This window comes from Dasypus novemcinctus, chromosome 24 (assembly GCF_030445035.2).
Source record: "Dasypus novemcinctus isolate mDasNov1 chromosome 24, mDasNov1.1.hap2, whole genome shotgun sequence".
NCBI classification, from domain to species: Eukaryota; Metazoa; Chordata; class Mammalia; order Cingulata; family Dasypodidae; genus Dasypus; species Dasypus novemcinctus.
In genome coordinates this window covers 49,586,427-49,603,615 of record NC_080696.1, presented here as the reverse complement: position 1 = coordinate 49,603,615, position 17,189 = coordinate 49,586,427, and the positions used below count along the sequence as shown (strand labels likewise).

The 17,189-nt window shown below is 45.6% G+C and overlaps 2 protein-coding genes across 11 annotated transcripts in view; one reads left to right on the top strand and one right to left on the bottom strand.

Moving 5' to 3' along the window:
• Positions 1 to 13,630, top strand: part of NCOA5 (nuclear receptor coactivator 5) — a 28,615-nt gene extending 14,985 nt beyond the window's left edge. For 2 of the 9 annotated variants that reach the window (XR_011647343.1, XR_011647344.1), the window contains 7 exons: positions 5,042 to 5,368; positions 6,181 to 6,317; positions 7,358 to 7,484; positions 9,393 to 9,592; positions 11,004 to 11,347; positions 11,682 to 11,946; positions 12,109 to 13,630. Coding sequence is in view for 7 of the 9 variants with exons in the window: in XM_012529576.4 (XP_012385030.1) it covers positions 5,042 to 5,380; positions 6,181 to 6,317; positions 7,358 to 7,484; positions 9,393 to 9,592; positions 11,004 to 11,324; positions 11,682 to 12,271 (1,714 nt within the window). In the remaining 2 variants the exon portion in view is untranslated. Of the gene's footprint in view, positions 1 to 5,041; positions 5,381 to 6,180; positions 6,318 to 7,357; positions 7,485 to 9,392; positions 9,593 to 11,003; positions 11,348 to 11,681 lie in introns of all 9 variants that reach the window. The other 7 variants (XM_071211747.1, XM_071211746.1, XM_071211745.1 and 4 more) reach the window with 4 other exon arrangements.
• A 757-nt stretch (positions 13,631 to 14,387) lies between these two features.
• The window catches only part of SLC12A5 (solute carrier family 12 member 5), a 44,531-nt gene continuing 41,729 nt past the window's right edge, over positions 14,388 to 17,189 (bottom strand). For both annotated transcript variants that reach the window (XM_004469890.5, XM_004469889.5), the window contains exon 26: positions 14,388 to 17,007. In XM_004469890.5, the coding sequence (XP_004469947.2) occupies positions 16,916 to 17,007 (92 nt within the window). In that variant the 3' untranslated portion in view covers positions 14,388 to 16,915. The remainder of the gene's footprint in view (positions 17,008 to 17,189) is intronic.

The window sequence follows — 17,189 nt, the reverse complement described above, 5'->3', positions numbered from 1 at the left end:
AAGCATACCCCATATACATGCATACCTGCAGTGATAAGTAGAGAGACACTATATTTCCTAAACCTTTCTATATGCCCTAAAGAAGAACAAACAGAACTAACTGGTCTACATCAAAAGCTATGCAGAAGATTCTCCCCGTGTATTTGCGAAGGATGATAGGTGTGGTGCCTCTTTGGTGAAAGTCATCAGGAATTCACTCATCAGAAATAAACTGGCTGTACACAGGTTTCCTAAATGGACAAAGATGATTTCTGCTTATAATCCACAGGACTTTAATTCCTTCCATAACTGCTTACTCCTTGGGTGTGAGACAGCTCTGGCTCTAGGTGGGCCTCAGAATGAAAGACTCCAGGCTATGATTACCTCTGCATTAAGACTTGAAGAGGAGTTGTCAGTTCTCAACTCATGCCACCTCTACCAACAGAAAAGTCATACTTGTGCTTAAGAAAATCATCAGCGTGCTTCCCAGGGAGAAAACTTCCCACTTACAAAATCTGGATCATGACCTATTGCACCCCATAACCTACCTGCATCTAATGGCAAATTTCTGCACAAGTCTATTGTCTATATTTCTAACAGTGGCATGGAGCCATCATAGTGGAGCGTCAACATCACACAGCAGCCAGTCATTCAGATAATGATACTTGTGGACAGTATCTGTGATAAAGCACAAATTTGAAGAGCTGATGAAGGATGTTTTTCAGGGTCAAATACTCTGGTGAACAGAAAGGAAGATGTTGACTTCTGCAAAAAAGAAAAAGTACAGGGGCCTTCTTCCCTGACCTTCTTCTGTACTGCCAGTTCAAAGAACACCATCTTGGGCCTGAGGGTTTAGTCTCTTGCTGAAGAGAAGTTGAGAGTCAAAGTCCTTCAAGATGGTCATATGTTTATTTTGTAGGCTCTCAAAAGCTTAGTGCTCTGCACTCCCCTGTAGTCCCCAGGAGGAGAAGCAGTTCTGCAGAAGCACATCACTTGACATCTGAGCCATGATTTTTCCCTTCACCCATTTCCCTCCCACCCCCTTATCTCCCAAATGTTTCCAAATGATGTGGTTGTATTTCTCTCAGGGCAAAAATATTTGCCTTTTTTTTTTTTCCCTTTTTTCTTTTTTTTCCCCCTGCTGAATAGCTGAGGAATTTACACACAACTTTAGTTGTGTTTGCCACCTGCCTTCAGTTTGTAGGCTCCAGTGCTGAAATTTATTTAACCAGTGTTCATTTTCTTTTTAGCCTCTATGACATGGTACTAGAGGGTATACTGGATTTGATCTCCTTTAGTAAAATACCTCTGGTGCCATGGGATGATTTTGTGAACTATATTATACTCTAGGATCCTCCTTTAACCACTTGTTATCTCAGGTCAAGACTCTCATGCAGGAGGAGCTTTGTTCTTGTGGCACTCCAAATCCTGCATACTGTACTTAACCGTCTCTTCTTTAAGAAAGGTATTGGGACCAACAGCAGGAGTCTTTTTTTGTTCTGGGGAGTACTTTATTTGGGTCTTAACGTGACCTTAAAGGGTTTTTTTGTTTTTGTCTCGGGAAGAGCAGCAGTCTGCCATACTGCTCTTTTGGAGAAAGGGAAAAGTCTTTGCCTTTTCATTTTAGACAGTTATCTTCTCTATCCCTGCTTCCACTACCTCTTTGGTTCTTTTCCCTTTTGTGAATATCACCTCTTGTACATTTTTACTAAGAAAAAATTGAGGGAGAAGTAGTAGTTTTGTTGCATATAGACTTTAGCTTCTTTGAGTGAAGGGGAGGGCTGCCTGTCTTAAACTGGAAGCATGAACCCAGACTTTGGAAATACAGGGTTACAGTCCATTTCCAGGATTGGACTCTGACAGGTAAGTAAGGTTTTTCAATTGATTCAAAAGAATAAGAAACAAAAATGACATTTATAATTTCCCTAAGGCTATGAATAGCATGCTGTGACATGATACACATCCCCCATCCCCATTTCCACCAGCCCAAGGCTCTGCCTGTGGTCTGTCAGATTAGTGATCTCTTTTGGTTCTGATTGCCAAGAACACTTGAAATCTGATTCCACCTCTAATGATTACTTCTAACTGCTCCCCAAGGCAGGTTTAGCCACTGATCTTTAATAATCCAAAAATGCTTTGCAGTTGCCCTCCCATTAGATCCTGAGTGTTTGCCCACACATTATAACATCAGATGTTACACATTTTAGAAGGATTATCTGACATAAATGGAAAAGTTGAACCAAGGATCTTGGTCTGCGTTTTATTCAAATCAGAAAAGTAATATTTAGCTATCATTTAAATTCCCTGATCTATATGTTTGTTCATACAAATCAGGAGTACTAGTGAGCCTTAAAATATAAGACCAGGACTTTTCATAGAAGCAAAATTGGCATTTAAATTGTTTTTGCTGTGCCTATGTAGATAAAGTGAAATTCATGTTTTCTACCAAGCTGATGGCATCATGATAAATGCCTGGTATGTACAAAGATAGATGAAAGAAGTATAAACAAAAAATGGTACCTGCTCTTGAGAGGCTTCTGGTTCAGTTGAGTAATTCAGTTAGGCATTTACTGAACTGTGTGCTATGTCCTGGGGATACAGCAAGAAGCAATACCTTCAAGAGCACTTACTGCTTGTTTTAGAAGCCATGTATACATAATTACAGAACAGTATGATAAATGCAGTAATAGAAGTATGTATGGGAGTAAGAGTTATTCAGCATAGTTGTGGGGCTTCGACTCTGTCAGACATTGTTCTAGGTAAGGAATTTATAGTGGAGAATCAAATGAATGTGGTCGGAATTTACAGTTTAGTAAGGGAGACAGGCATTAAACAAATACAATAGTGTCAAATTGTGATAAATGGCACAAGTTTAAAAATGTGGGAGAAGATGGCAGGATTTAAGGGCAAATTTTTAAAGTAATAGAATCAGGGAATATTCTGTGTAAGCAATAATTGTATTGAGACCTGGCAAGTGAGTATGGGTCTCTACCTGCTGCTCAACTAGAGGGATAGGATAAGACCTTGGCTGGTTGTAACTGAAAGGTCAGTAAGTCTGAGAGTTAGGAAACAGAGTGAGGTAAGGTTGGAGAAGACAGGAACCAAGAAGATGTAAAACTGTACTGGCTTTGGTGGAGATTTTTTATTTAATCCTTAATACTGTGGAAAACCATTGAAGGGTTTTGTCTTTTAAAAAAACTCTAGGATAACCTTTCTGGAGGAAGATAAGAGGAGAGGCAAGAGTAAAAGTGGGTTGGCTGTAGAAGGCTCTTGCGTGGTTTTGATGAAAGATGATTGTGGGTTAACCTTCAATAGTAACCATGGAGGTAAAGAAAAGTGAGCAAAACAGACAGCGGTTTTAGAGAAAGTCAGCAGACTGGAAATGTGGTTGAAAGAGTGGGTAAGACTTTAATAAGAGAAGCATGATTCCCAGTTTCCTGGCTTGAGCAACTGAGTAGATATATGTGCTGCTTATTAAGATGGAAAGGAATGGAGGAGGAGCATATCTGTTGGGGAATATCTAGAGTTCAGGACAGGTTTTACAGAGGAGGTAATCATTAACAGGGTCAGGTGACATTGTTATAAAAAGGTAAATACCAGTGTAAAATTTTTACACTAAAATCAGGAGGAGTGATAGAAATAATAAGGGCTTCAAGAGTTGAGCAGGAGAAGAAACCAACAATTACTAGGAAAGTTAGGGTAGGTGTCTTGGAGATGAAGGACATGAACTTTCCTATGAGGATTGGGTAATACTTAGATTAGTGCAGGAAAAATATTCCAAGTGGAGAAAATCATGTAATCAAGAATATTGAGAGAGATATGGCATGTGAGTTTAGTCATAGGAACAGCCTAAGTAGTACTGAAGGGGATTGTATCCATAAATAGGGGGAGAGAATAATTGGAAAGGGGATGGATTTGTTAGGAAGCTGCAGTTGGTAACAAGTAGAAATTTGGCATGTTAGGATGGTTAATCTGGTACTTGTGTGTTGAATGAATTGCAGTCTAGAAGATTGGATTTTGTTTTTTGTTTTGTTTTGTTTGGGAAACTTTTGTGATAATACCAGCATAGAAACAAGGACTTGGATTGGGTTTATAAATTCAGGAAGAATAGAAAGAGAAAAACGAACAGGACTCCTAATGGGGATAAGGAAGGAAGAACCATTTTCAAGAACTTATACCTTGATAACTGGGAAAGTGATTTTTGGCAGAAGTGGAAAAGTCAGTAATGGGATTAATTGGGTTGGAGTAAAGTTTAATTTTTTAATAGATTGGGGATGAGTTTCCAGTGGGGTGGAATAGCTCGTGAAAATATAGAGTCATAGTAGCCCAGGCATATCTTCGGCTTCAAACACTAACAAAACAATAACAACAACGAAAAACTTTGGGTAAAAAGGAACCAGGTTTCTATATAAATCCTCAGATCAAGAGAGACCACTACTCAACAGCTGTTTTGATAAGACAGAGCAACTGATGATTCTTAATCCTTTATTACATGTGTCCTCCTTTTTTTTAACTTGATTATCCTCCTAGATATTTTAAGTGAAGTTTTCTGTACTTGAAGTACAATCTTGATCACCATTACTTTGTATGATATTGTGCCATTCTTTTTTGCTTTGAGTCTTCCCTCTTCCCCCTTCGCCCCCCCTCCCCCCACTTTTCCCTGCTTTTTAAAGTATTTCAGACAAGTCTAGTGGGAGAAAATAAGTTCTAGGGGAAAGGCTCTTTCACTTTGAAAATCTGTTTAGAATAAGATGATAGTGAGGCATGCATAAGGAATACACAAGTATGCCCTGACGCCCAATAATTACTTTTACCCTAGTCAGAACCTTCTGCATTAGCCATGCATTCTTTTATAATGTCCTAATCTTTTGAGATTCTAGAACCTACTAGGCGTTATCTGCTGTCAAAGGACAGTTCTTAAAAATTTAGTCATGTTCTCACTGTTTGGCTGCCATGTTTTGGAGAAAAACACATGGAGGGTGGGGACTTCTTCCTGTAAGAGATGAAGTGTTGGCCGCCTTCAATTTCCTTTGTCTTAGTGTCTTCTTGCTCCCTCCCTTAGGGATCCATATGGCTTTGGAGACAGTCGAGACACGAGACGGGATCGATCTCCAATTCGAGGAAGTCCAAGGAGAGAGCCCAGGGATGGCAGAAATGGCCGGGATGCCCGAGATAGCAGAGACATGCGAGACCCCCGAGATTTGCGGGACCACAGAGACAGCAGAGACCTTCGGGACCACAGAGACAGCAGAAGTATACGTGATGCTCGGGACATGAGGGACTCCAGAGACTTTCGTGATCTAAGAGACTCTAGGGATTTTCGGGATCACCGGGACCCTGTATATGACAGATACCGAGATGTGAGAGACTCCCGAGATCCCATGTACAGGTACAGACAAAGGTATTCTGCTTGTTTTTTGGTAAGAGTCTTTTTTCTTTTTTTTTTTTTTTCTCTCTGGTCATGCTCTTGTCTTTTTAGTGCGTTGCTTGGCGCTGCGCAGGTCTGGGACGCCTTTTTACTTTTTTTACCAAGAGGTCCTGGGGATCAAACCCAGGTCTTCCATATGGTAAACAAGAACTCAGTTGCTTGAGCAACAGCTGCTTCCCTGTAAGAATCTTTTTTATACGTATTCTGTTGAAGTGATTGGAAGCTCTTTGTCAGTCTTACATTTCTGATGTCTTTTCTAGTGGTAGGTTCCCAGTTAAGAGCTGCTAAATGTGTCAGTGATTGGTGATTTGTGCTTAGTGAGTGAATCTAGGGTCTTTCCCTGTGGCCTATGAAAGGCAACATTGTGCAAAAAATGGAAAATGATGGAGTGCAAATTGTGTTGGCAGTATAAAAGCCCAGGGAAAGGGGGGTGGGGAACCATGGAATGGTTCCTGAAAACTGTTAGAAATAATTACTACTGTTAGTTTGCATTTATTGTGTGCCAGGACCTATGCTAAGTGCTTAATGTACGTCATTTCTCTTCAGTCCCCCACTCCCATGCCACCCTCATTTTATGAGGCAAGTTAACTCGGTTGCAGCCACAGAGCTCCATAAGCAGTGGATCCCAAATATGAGCCTTATTTATCTAATCCCAAAATCCTCTGCCTTACTTCACTTCCTCAGAGAGGACTAGGTCTCCAAGTATTCTCTGTACATGATTTCTGCAGCACAGAACAGAGTTTAACTTGTTGCAAATTTCCTTAACTTTTCAGGAGAGAAGGCTCTTATGACCGATACCTACGAATGGATGACTATTGCAGGAGGAAGGAGGACGCTTACTTTGATCGTTACAGAGATAGCTTTGATGGGCGAGGCCCTCCAGGCCCAGAAAGTCAGTCTCGTGCAAAAGGTATAGTGGCAGAAACAGTTTATTCTTAGAACACTAATGAATTTGGCCAGGCAGTTCACAAAAAGAAGAAATACAAATAACCTATAAATTTGTAGAGAACATTTAGCTTGAAAATAATTTTTAAAGTGCAAATTAGTACCATCATCTGTCTGGTTTAATCATCCAACAAGAAAAAATAAAATATGAGATTCAACAGTAAGAAATAAAAGATTGGAGCTGAACACATTAATTGCTTCCTTTTTGCCCATTGACCAGATAATTAGGACTATGCATTATCTATGCAGCATGGGTTTTTATAATTTTTAACTAAAGGCATCTATTTCTATTTCTTTTTTTCTTTTTTTTCTTTTTTTTTTGACAAACGTTTTCGGTTTTTTGGAGGTACCAGAGATTGAACCCAGGACCTCATATGTGAGATGCAGGTGCTCAACCACTGAGCTACAATCGCTCCACCAAACATGTTTTTTAAAAACCTGGTTTTTCTCAAAAATCTTTAAAGGTTTTTACATTGTTTCATATCTGGTTAGGGTGAGATGTTTAAGAACCTCGTTTTTAATTTGTTATAAAACTTTACTACCTGATTTTTCTTCCCCAAAAAAAGATAAACAAACTCAAGTACTGTCAATAAATGTCTTAAATAATTGTCCAAAAAAATGCAAATTAGGATAGTAATGAAATGCCATTTTTTACCTATCAGTTTGGCAGGAATTAAAAAGAATGAATGATACCCAGTGTTGACTAAGGGGTGAAGGAATAGGCACTAGATGATCCACTTCTATGGAGATTTAAATTAGTACGCCTTTTACAGGACAGTTTGGCAGTATGCATTAGAAGCATTAAAATAATCATCATCTTAATTCAACCATTTCATTTTGAGGAATTTATAATAGGAAAATATTAATCCTGGTTAGTTTTAGGAGATGGACTAGAAGATTCATTCAGAGTGTATGTTACAAATCCTGTCTCCAAGTAGTTCAGAATTCAAAATAAAGCCTGTAGGCACAGTCCTTGTTTCAGTTTTCCCTGGTGGTGTCTTATAGAACGTCTGAAACGTGAGGAACGGCGTAGAGAAGAGCTTTATCGTCAATATTTTGAGGAAATCCAGAGACGCTTTGATGCTGAGAGGCCTGTCGATTGTTCTGTGATTGTCGTCAATAAGCAAACTAAGTAAGCACCCTTTGAATTTTACTCCCCAGTAAGGAGAATAGTCAGAAGAGAAATTGAGGCTCCTCCTTGGCAGCTCTCCCATTAAACTTGGGCTGTGTATTCTGACACTGCTGTGCTGCATTAGCTAGAGTTCTTTCAATTGTAGGGGACAGAAAGCCCTATTCAAATTGGCATAAGCCCAAAAGGAAAATTTTTGATTTGCTTAACTGTAAAGATCCAAGGTACTGTGTTGGTCTCTTAACACTGTTTTCCTCAGTGTTGCCTTTCATTCTCAGTCAGGCTTTCTGTTTGAAAAGGCAGAATGGCATAGCCTCCAGGCCTATGTCGTCTTAGGTTAGCACACTGAGTGGAAAGAGAGTTTCTCTCTCCCACAACCTCCACCAAAAATTCTGGTATTATTTCTCATTGGACTGCTTGGGTCACTGACATTCCTGAACACAAATCACTATGGCAGGGGTGCTGAAATGCTCTGATTGGCCAAGCCTGGGTCATGGTGCCCACCTAGAGCTAGGGGTGGGATCAGCCCTGGGGAGCCATGTGGACTGAGCATGGGAGAGGGATACCTTCCCAAAGGAAAACTTAAGAGAGAATGGATGTTCATCAGTCAAAGCAGTAGGTGCCCCCTTTGTGGAACAAAACTGAATCCCCAGTACTTTAGGAGGCACATGTCTCTGCATTTGTTATTCAAGAACCAGCCCTTCGTTATGAAGTGCCATGGCCTTGCAGAGCTGTTAGATGACCATGTTAGTCAAGCAAGAGTTCACAGCACCATTTTATTCCACCTCTGCCACCTCTGTTGTGCATTCTCTCCAACAGGCAGAGCAGGAAAGCAGAGGGAGTAGCAGCTTGTATGCTTGGCAAGAAGTTGTGTTCCCTTTCCCCAGGTGGTTAGCAAATAATTTCATGTATTTTCTAGCAGTTTGGGGTCAAAGAACTAATTTCAAAGCAGTATCTAGGGAGGTAGGTGTTGAGACACAAGCAGTAGGCAGAATTCGCAAGCTCTGAGCTGCCTTGGTCCGAGATAGATGCTGCTTTAACTGTGGATGGCTTCATTTTGAAAATGATAATAGCTGTCATCCTCACACCTTCTTTGTACTACCCCGTGGTAGACAGTTTACATAAATTATTTTTATTACTTTTTGTGTGTTTTTTTGGGGGGGGGGAGGCTGGTAAAAATTATTTATTTTCAATACTTGCAATATTCATGCTACATGTGTATTTTTTTCAGCAAATTTTTTTTTAATGCCAACTGTATACCAGGTACTGGGACTATAAAAGAGAGCAAGCACACAGCCATTTGTGGAATTTCTACCCCAATTGAGAAGATGACAAAAATGTATAGGTGATGAGTCGGGCCTATGGGAAGAATATATAATATCAGGGATTTAATTAGATTGGCAGGAAAGGGCAAGGATATGACATATGAGCCAACCTTATTTTTTTATCGTATTGGGAAAGAAAGGTTCATAAGACATAAAGGGATTTTCTTAAAACATCACAGCTTTGCAAGTAAATGATAGAACTAGGATCCTATCCCATCTTCTCACTTTAAGGCCCATAATTTTCCCACTGTGATGTAGCCTCCCCAAAAGACTACATGTCTTAGGCAGCAACAGGATGGTGTTAAGGAAGGATCAGTGGACCAGAAAATCAAGGAAAGCACCTGGTATTAAATATAGTGCTACAGTCAACTTCCTATGTAACCCTGGACAGGTCAAAATAGTTGTGAGCCAGTGTAAAGCAAGGAAATTGGCCTAGATCTTTGGAACCTGAAGAAGACACTAGGGAGAGACTGTGTAGGCTAGGATTTGAACTTTCTACCTGCACGCACAGCTAGCAGAGTGGAAACAATGAGCAGGTTTAAAGTTGGTCAAGGAAGACTCACCTGGACCCTGTTTGTTTCTACAGAGATTATGCTGAATCTGTGGGGCGGAAGGTACGAGACCTGGGCATGGTAGTAGACTTGATCTTCCTCAACACAGAGGTGTCGCTGTCACAAGCTTTGGAAGATGTTAGCAGGGGAGGGTCTCCTTTTGCTATTGTCATCACCCAACAACATCAAATTCATCGCTCCTGCACAGTTAACATCATGTTTGGAACCCCACAAGGTACAGAGGCCCAAATGGTTCAGAATCCTAGTGGTAGTCACTAATCCACTAATTCTTTTAGCCCTACTCATAAGAAGCAAATTTTTAGCAACTTACTCATGAATTGTGGCTCAAATATGATAGGACCTTTCTATAAGTAGACTGGAGGGAACTTGCAAAGTGATTTTTCCATCTTAATATTTCAGATGGCTTCCGTTGTGGGGCCATACTTAGCCCACACTATACAATAGCACACTATACAATCGTATGCTGGCAAATATTTAATAACTTATCTCTCTGAGCCAGGGTGGTGAAGGGCCCGGGTTTGTGGCATCTGCTGCTGTCCATGGTGTAAATACTTCTACCAGGGCCTATTTCAAGCCATCAACACGAAATAACAAGTGGTAGTTGGAAGGAGATGCACGCAGTTGACTCCCACCAGTGAGAGCTAGCCCCAGCACCTCTGACACATGCACACTGCATGTGATAGTCTCCTTTCACCTAATTCTTCCTAATGGAGGACAGGGAGGGATCACAGGCAATTAGTATACTATTTGTAATTGTTCTGGAAAAGTGACCAGTGGGGTCCATGAGAACCTAGAAGAGACCCCAACCTCTGGAGGCTCAGGATTGGTACTTTCACGTCCTTCCTTGAAGTACCTTTTAGCCCACTTTGAGCCCAGTGTTGACTCAGCCAACTGATGCCCAGCTCAGTGCTCTTACAGTGCATGGCACTGCAGGACAGATTTTTCCCTTTTGCTACCATATTTGGGATCTCAGTTTGCCTGACCAGTTGTTAAACCTATAGCCATACAATTGGCCTCTGTGGGCCACTTGGCTCCAAGGCATGGCCCTCAGTGTGTGAAGACATATATATATATAAGTTCAGAGAAGTCTTCTCAATATCTGGAAACCATGTTGCACAGGGTTAAAGAGAGGAGTTATTTAGGATCACACTTTGATGTTAACCCATGACCTTTGAACTAATGGATTAAAAAAGCAGTAAACTAACTCTGTCTTGAGGCGCACAGTGGAGAGCCAGGTTTACAGAGGGGCTTTCTGGGCTCCTGCTGCTGGTCTAGAAGCTGCTGGGCCTGCCTCCTGTGGTTATTTCCCATATGGTCTGTTTGAATCTGTGGGAGGCCGTCATGTTTCTTTGGTTTTTACTATAAGTCTGTGATCTAGGAATTGTCCCCAAAGAACCAGTTCTGTATACAGATATGTGTTCCCTGCCAAAGATATCCATTGATCTCCCTCTGACCCCCCCCCCCCCCCACACACACACACAAACACACACACACTTCTCTCCCTAAGGCTTTTTGTCAGTGAAATGGTTTTCTTGCTGGTCTGAGGTTAGGAAAGGCTCAGTAGTCTAGCAGGTGGGCACAGATCTGTCATGGGAGAAAATAACTCATGTCATTCCCTCCCACAGAGCATCGCAACATGCCCCAAGCAGATGCCATGGTGCTGGTGGCCAGAAATTATGAGCGCTACAAGAATGAGTGCCGAGAGAAGGAACGTGAGGAGATTGCCAGACAGGCAGCCAAGATGGCTGATGAAGCCATCCTACAAGAAAGGGAGCGAGGAGGCCCTGAGCAGGGTGTAAGGGGTGGGCACCCTCCAGCCATCCAGAGCCTTATCAACCTGCTGGCTGACAACAGGTACCTCACTGCCGAAGAGACTGACAAGATCATCAACTACCTGCGAGAGCGGAAGGAGCGGCTTATGAGGAGCAGCACCGACTCTCTGCCTGGTGAGCTACGTGGCAGGGCCGAGGTGAAGTTCTGACTCTGCATTTCTCTAATCCCCAGGCTCTGGGAGGGTGTCAGGCCCAGGGCTCTTTGGGATGGGTATGGGAAATAAGCCCATCCCTTGGGTTCTCCTGTGGGTCATCCCTGCTTGCTGATACAGTGATAAGTTAAGATTTGGGTACTGAATTCTGATCCCTATAGTTAATATGGTGGTGGGTTGGACTTGCATTGCTGGCTCTCTAATAGTCAAAATGTATGCCCGTTTTTGTTAGCAGTTCTCTGGGGAAATTAGGTTGTTTCCTGAAAGTAGCACATAGCATGAAGTGGCCCCTTGGAAACCTCCCTCTTCTGTCTTCCAGGCCCGATTTCCCGCCAACCACTTGGGGCGACTTCGGGTGCCTCGCTGAAGACACAGCCAAGCTCCCAACCACTCCAGAGTGGTCAAGTGCTCCCCTCTGCTACACCCACTCCAGCTGCAACCCCCACTTCCCAGCAAGAGCTTCAGGCCAAAATCCTCAGCCTCTTCAATACTGGCACGGTTGCGGCCAATAGCAGCTCTGCATCCTCCTCTGTTGCTGCGGGAAGCACACAGAACCAGAATTTTTCCACAGCAGCCAACAGCCAGCCTCAGCAAAGATCACAGGCCTCTGGCAATCAGCCTCCAAACATTTTGGGACAGGCAGGATCTGCTCAGAACATGGGCCCCAGGCCTGGGGCTCCTTCCCAAGGGCTCTTTGGCCAGCCTTCCAGTCACCTGGCGCCTGCCAGCAACATGGCTAGCCAGAGGCCTGTGTCTTCCACAGGTATCAACTTTGACAATCCAAGTGTACAGAAGGCCCTGGACACCCTGATCCAGAGTGGCCCTGCTCTCTCCCACCTTGTAAGCCAGACCACAGCCCAGGTGGGGCGGCCCCAGGCCCCCATGGGATCTTACCAGAGGCATTATTGAGGCTAAATCGCTCAACTACTCCCTGTCCCCCCATCCCCTGGCCTCCTCCCACTTACTGCGTTCTAAATAGAGTTGTTTGGAGGATGTCTTTTGCGCCTGTCCAGGTCCACGTTGAATGTCTTAAGTTTCTACCACCTGCTCTCTCCTCTGCTCAAGGCTATGTTGCTTATTCCTTCCAGAGTCGAGTTTATACTGCATTTGGGGGGAGGGGGGGTGTTTGTTGTCAGTTTTTGTTTTATGTGGAGACTTGCTTTATTTTGTTTTGTTTATAGAAAGTAAATATTTCTGGGGTCACTTGGGCAGTACAGGTATCTGGGCTCAGTCTATATTTGGTGGGTTTCTCTGGTCCCTTTGTCAGGGGGAGGAAAGGAAGAAGCAGGTAGGCCCCAAGCTAGCTGAGTTTAAAATAGCATTTGTCTTATCACTACCTTTGTTCATTTTGAACCTTCAGAGGCTTCGCAGTCTAGCCCAGCACCACCCAGAGTTCAGACCCTGCCACATGCAGGGTAGCAAGCACGTCAGGCCACCATCCCATGTGGGCAATAGTTAAGGGGAACTGCATGAGAATTCATGTCTCATTTGCCCTGGAGTTGGTTAGGAGTGGACCAGGGGTGTTTGGGTTTGTTTTTCTTGTTTTTTGTTTGTTTGTTTGTTTGTTTGTTTGTTTTGGTTTTTTCCTTTTCGTTTTTATTTCACTTCATTGGAGGATCTTCGGTGGACTGAACAGCTCCAATCTCCAGCAGTTTTAGTACAAACTGTGAATCTGGGCCCCAACCACTCTTACCCCCTTAACATTTCTGTCAGCATCTCCCTCTCCAGTGGAAGTTTCATGGAGTCAGCCCTGAGAGGGCAACTCCGGACTCTGGTAGTGAACACCCATTTTTTGTAATTGATTTGAGTCTTAGGCTCAAAAAGCAGGCTCTTGTTTTCATCTAGATTCTTGTTCTGTTTTCTGAGCAGCAGGAGGCAGGGACCATTTTGATACCAGACTTTGGGTAGCTGGTCATGTTCTTGATACAATTTTGAGCCGGATTGAAAGTGTTGAGGGAGGGCCTCTGGCTGCTGCTCTAAAATGGAGCTAAAGGAAGCTGCCCTCCTGTAGGGATAGAGCTCATCAGAGCCCTTTTGGATCACCATCTCAAGGAACCCCTGGCAGGAGTGAGGGAGAGCAGTAAGAGATTTCAGCTGAGTCCCTGCCAGCAGGTGAACAAACAGTAGTTTCAAAAACTCAAGATACCCAGATGGCAGCATTTTATGTTCTGACCTATTTGTGTTACATAGTGTTTTTTTCCTCTTTGGAACTCTTGTGTTGTTAATAAGATGAGATGATTACTTTTTAATTAAAATGAAAAAGTAAAACTGTGTTCATCTTTTTTGAGTGGGAATATCTGTAGCACCTCTCTCTAGGGGACTCATTCCCAGGGTTGGAACGTGAGGAGGGTCCCTGTTTCCATCTTCCTTGAGGCTCCATTTCGTCCTCAAGCTACAGTTCAGCCTCAAAACATCTTTTAACTTTACCTTCTCTTCTTGTACAGCTTACCTAATTAGAAGCTTTGATAATAGCTCAAGGCAGAGCTTGCTGGCTAATTATAATGTGTTAAACATCCTTGCTTCTGGTAGGCTTTCAGTTTCTCAGCAGGCTTAGAAAGGAAGGAAAATGGGGCTGTAAAGAGGCCATGTCTAGGTGCTGGCCAGTGATATGGGGCACTCTTCTGATGGAATTCCCTCTCATTTGCCACCCCCCATTTTGCCCATAGTACAGAGAGTTAGCAGAACCATAGAATCACAACGAGGATGGGTCATGAAAAGCATTTACTTGTCAGCCTGTCAGGGAAGCTGGGATGTGTGGGCAAGTGAGGTACACAGGCCTCCCGCAGGTTAGGACCAGCCACATGCCCCACTACCCACCCCTGGGCAGTGCAAGCTTTGTCCCTCCAGGACAGGGCCCCAGAACAATCTGTCAGTGCACAGACTAAGCATCCAGACCTGGGGCTTCAGCTTCTCTCTCCTGTCAGTGAAGGTCAGTGTTGAGAGTCTGGGGTCCTCCTAAAGGAAGTACCCCTCTTACCCACTAATCCTTCCCCCCAAGTGTCCAGACAGTATGCCACAGGCCATGAAGGGTATAATAAAATCATTTTTATTGCATTTTGTGCAGACGGGAGTCTAAAAAATTAATACAGTAAAAGCTATAAAGCATTAAGTGGGAGCATTCAACAATTAAAGGAAAGAACCAACCCTCTCCTTTTCATATTGGCACAAAGAACACAAGATCAATACTGAGGCAGAGAGCAGAATACCAAAACACACTGAAAATTAAAGGCAGGCCTAATATTAATAGTAATAATAGTAATAAATACTCTTGATTTGGTTTGCAACCTCTCCTATTTACAAGGGTTTTCAATTGCATTGCATTGCCCTGCACATACATCAACTAAACCAAAAGCAACACTAGTATCACTACAAGGCTATTGAAATATTGCACTCAGAATAAAAGTCACTTGAATGAACATGAAACATCTAGTTACAGTGATTTTAAAGATAATTTGATGAATGACTTGTGATAACATTCATAACAAATATTGCACATGTAGCACAGAAAACGGGTTTTTGTTGTGGGATGTTTGTTTTCATCAACGGCAACTGCTCTTGCAAACCAGAAATCCCGGCCCAAATAGTGCAACTTTGGTTCCCTAATTGATGCTGGCTCAGCCCCTATGCCCTCCAGCCCAGCCCACTGCTCCAGCCCAGGATTGTTAAAGCCCCTAGAAAGCCAGGAAGGGCTGTGGTTGTCAGAGGGAAGTCTTGACAGATGCAGGGCTGGTGTCAACACCTCCCAACTTTCTGATTGGTACTGGGGAGAATCCATCTGTCCCCTGACGAAATCTGAGGGACCTGGCTTTAACTGCAGACCTTCTGGCCTCCAGCCGCACCTGCCCCACTTGGATGGCACCAGCTCAGGCTCTCTGCCTTGGGCTCAAAGGAAAGGACATGGTGAGGTCAGGAGTACCCGGAGGCCCCAGCTCTGGGAGGTGGGCAGGATGTCTAGGTGCACAGGCCAGGCCCTGTGACTAGAGGTACTATACACAGCCCCAGAGCGTGCTGGAATAAGCATGCAGGGCCTGTCCCCCTATTAATGAGCCCTGGGGGAAGGGAACCCGGCCAGTGCACCTTCTGTGGGGACAGAGTGTGCCTCCGACTGGGCTGGTGGAGCTGAAGCCCCAAGGATCGGAGTTGGGGAAACCAAATGCCTTACTGTGGGTCTAGTTGGAGAAGAGCGGGAAGGCCCTAAGAACAAAGCAAATGGCAACTCCAGCCCTTCCCCTGTGCACGGGTGCCTGGGAGACAGCTCTAGAGGCCGCTGCTAGGCAGCGAGGCTGGGCTTCCCGGGAATGGGAGAAGGTGATTGGGTACCCGAAGCTGGAGTTGCCAACTGGGGACCAGGGAGAGGCCATCAGGAGCAGTGTAGGGCCTCGCGGGAGGCTTCTGCTCCTGAACCAAAATTATTCCCTCCATTACCTGTCCCAGGGAGGAAACTGGGGAGGGGGCACCCTCCAGCTCCCCGATTTCAGTCTTTGGCGGGAACCAGGGGATAAGGGGAGCAGGCGACAAGCCGACGGGGGAGAGGCGCCTGCTCCCCCAGCGAAGGCACCGGGGCGGGGCTCCCTCTGTGGGGCTAGAGCCTCTCTGCTTCTCCCTTCTGGAGGCGCGCCCCTCCCCTAGCCTGGCTCCACGTGCGTAACAGCCGAGGGGAAGCGGCTGCACACGGCTGGGAGAGCCGCAGTGGAAGCTCACATCCGCCGGGAGGTGAATCCAGGAGAAGTTGGACACTTCGCTCACCTCAGCTCGGAAAAGAACGAGTTGGAAGGGTCAGAAGCCAAGGACGCGCGCATAGTGCGAGGAGGCCAGAGAGGGGCAGGGGTGTCGCGGGGCTATTACCACGACCCCCGCCTGGGCCGGAAGTACTTTTGCTCTCAAACTCAGACGTCAAGTTACACCCAACTTCCCGAGGCCTTTTGCCTCTCCTGGGCGCCCCCAGCGAGAGAGCTCCACAGTGGCGAGAAGTCCGTTGCGCTTCTAGTCACATAAATATGGGGACGTTAAAAACACACGCGATGTCTCCTGTACACTATGTATAGGCTCGGCCGGCCCGCGTGCCCCGGCTCGGCCAAAAGGGCGGCGGATACCGCCGGGAGCGACCGTCTCACCCCCGCGCCCCCGGGCCGCGGGGAGGTCGGGGAGCAGCGCGGGAGGAGCAGAGCGAGGGCCGGGGCGGGGAAAGGGCCGCGTGGACTACCTGGAGGTCCTCAAAGCCCCCGCTCCGCTCAGCTCCTCTCCGCGCCTCCTCCCGACCTTTATTGCAGCGTCTCCTCTGGCGGGGCGAGGCCGGACTTAGAAAAAGGGCCGCGCAGCTGGGGCCGACAGATCGACCGGCCGACGCGGCGCTTGGGGTTCTGGGCTCCGCGCGGGGCCGTCCTCTCCGAGTCAGCCCCGATGGGCGAGGCCTCCGGGCTTCAGGCAGCGGGGAAAGGGGCCAGGGCGCGGGCACAGGGTCTGTATGTAAACGGTGACAGCGGCGGGGGGCGCGGCGAGGGCTCCGGGGCCGCGGGCCGGGCGCGCTCGGACCCGGGTGGCAGGTCCTGGCTCTCAGGAGTAGATGGTGATGACCTCACGGCCGCCGCCGCGGACCAGCATCACCCGGTCCAGGTGCTCGGTGAGGACCTCGAGGAACTCCATGTCTGAGCTCCCGTCAAGGAGAAAGACCCGGCCCCTTGCCCTCGCCAAGGAATTGAGGTCGAGCCCACGCCCCTGTCCGAGGTGCTGATCCCGTGGCGGGCCTGCCTCAGCTCTTCCAGTCCTGGGCTAGGACCCAGGTCCCCTGACGCCCATTTCCCCCTTCCCCCGATTTTAACCTCAGGAT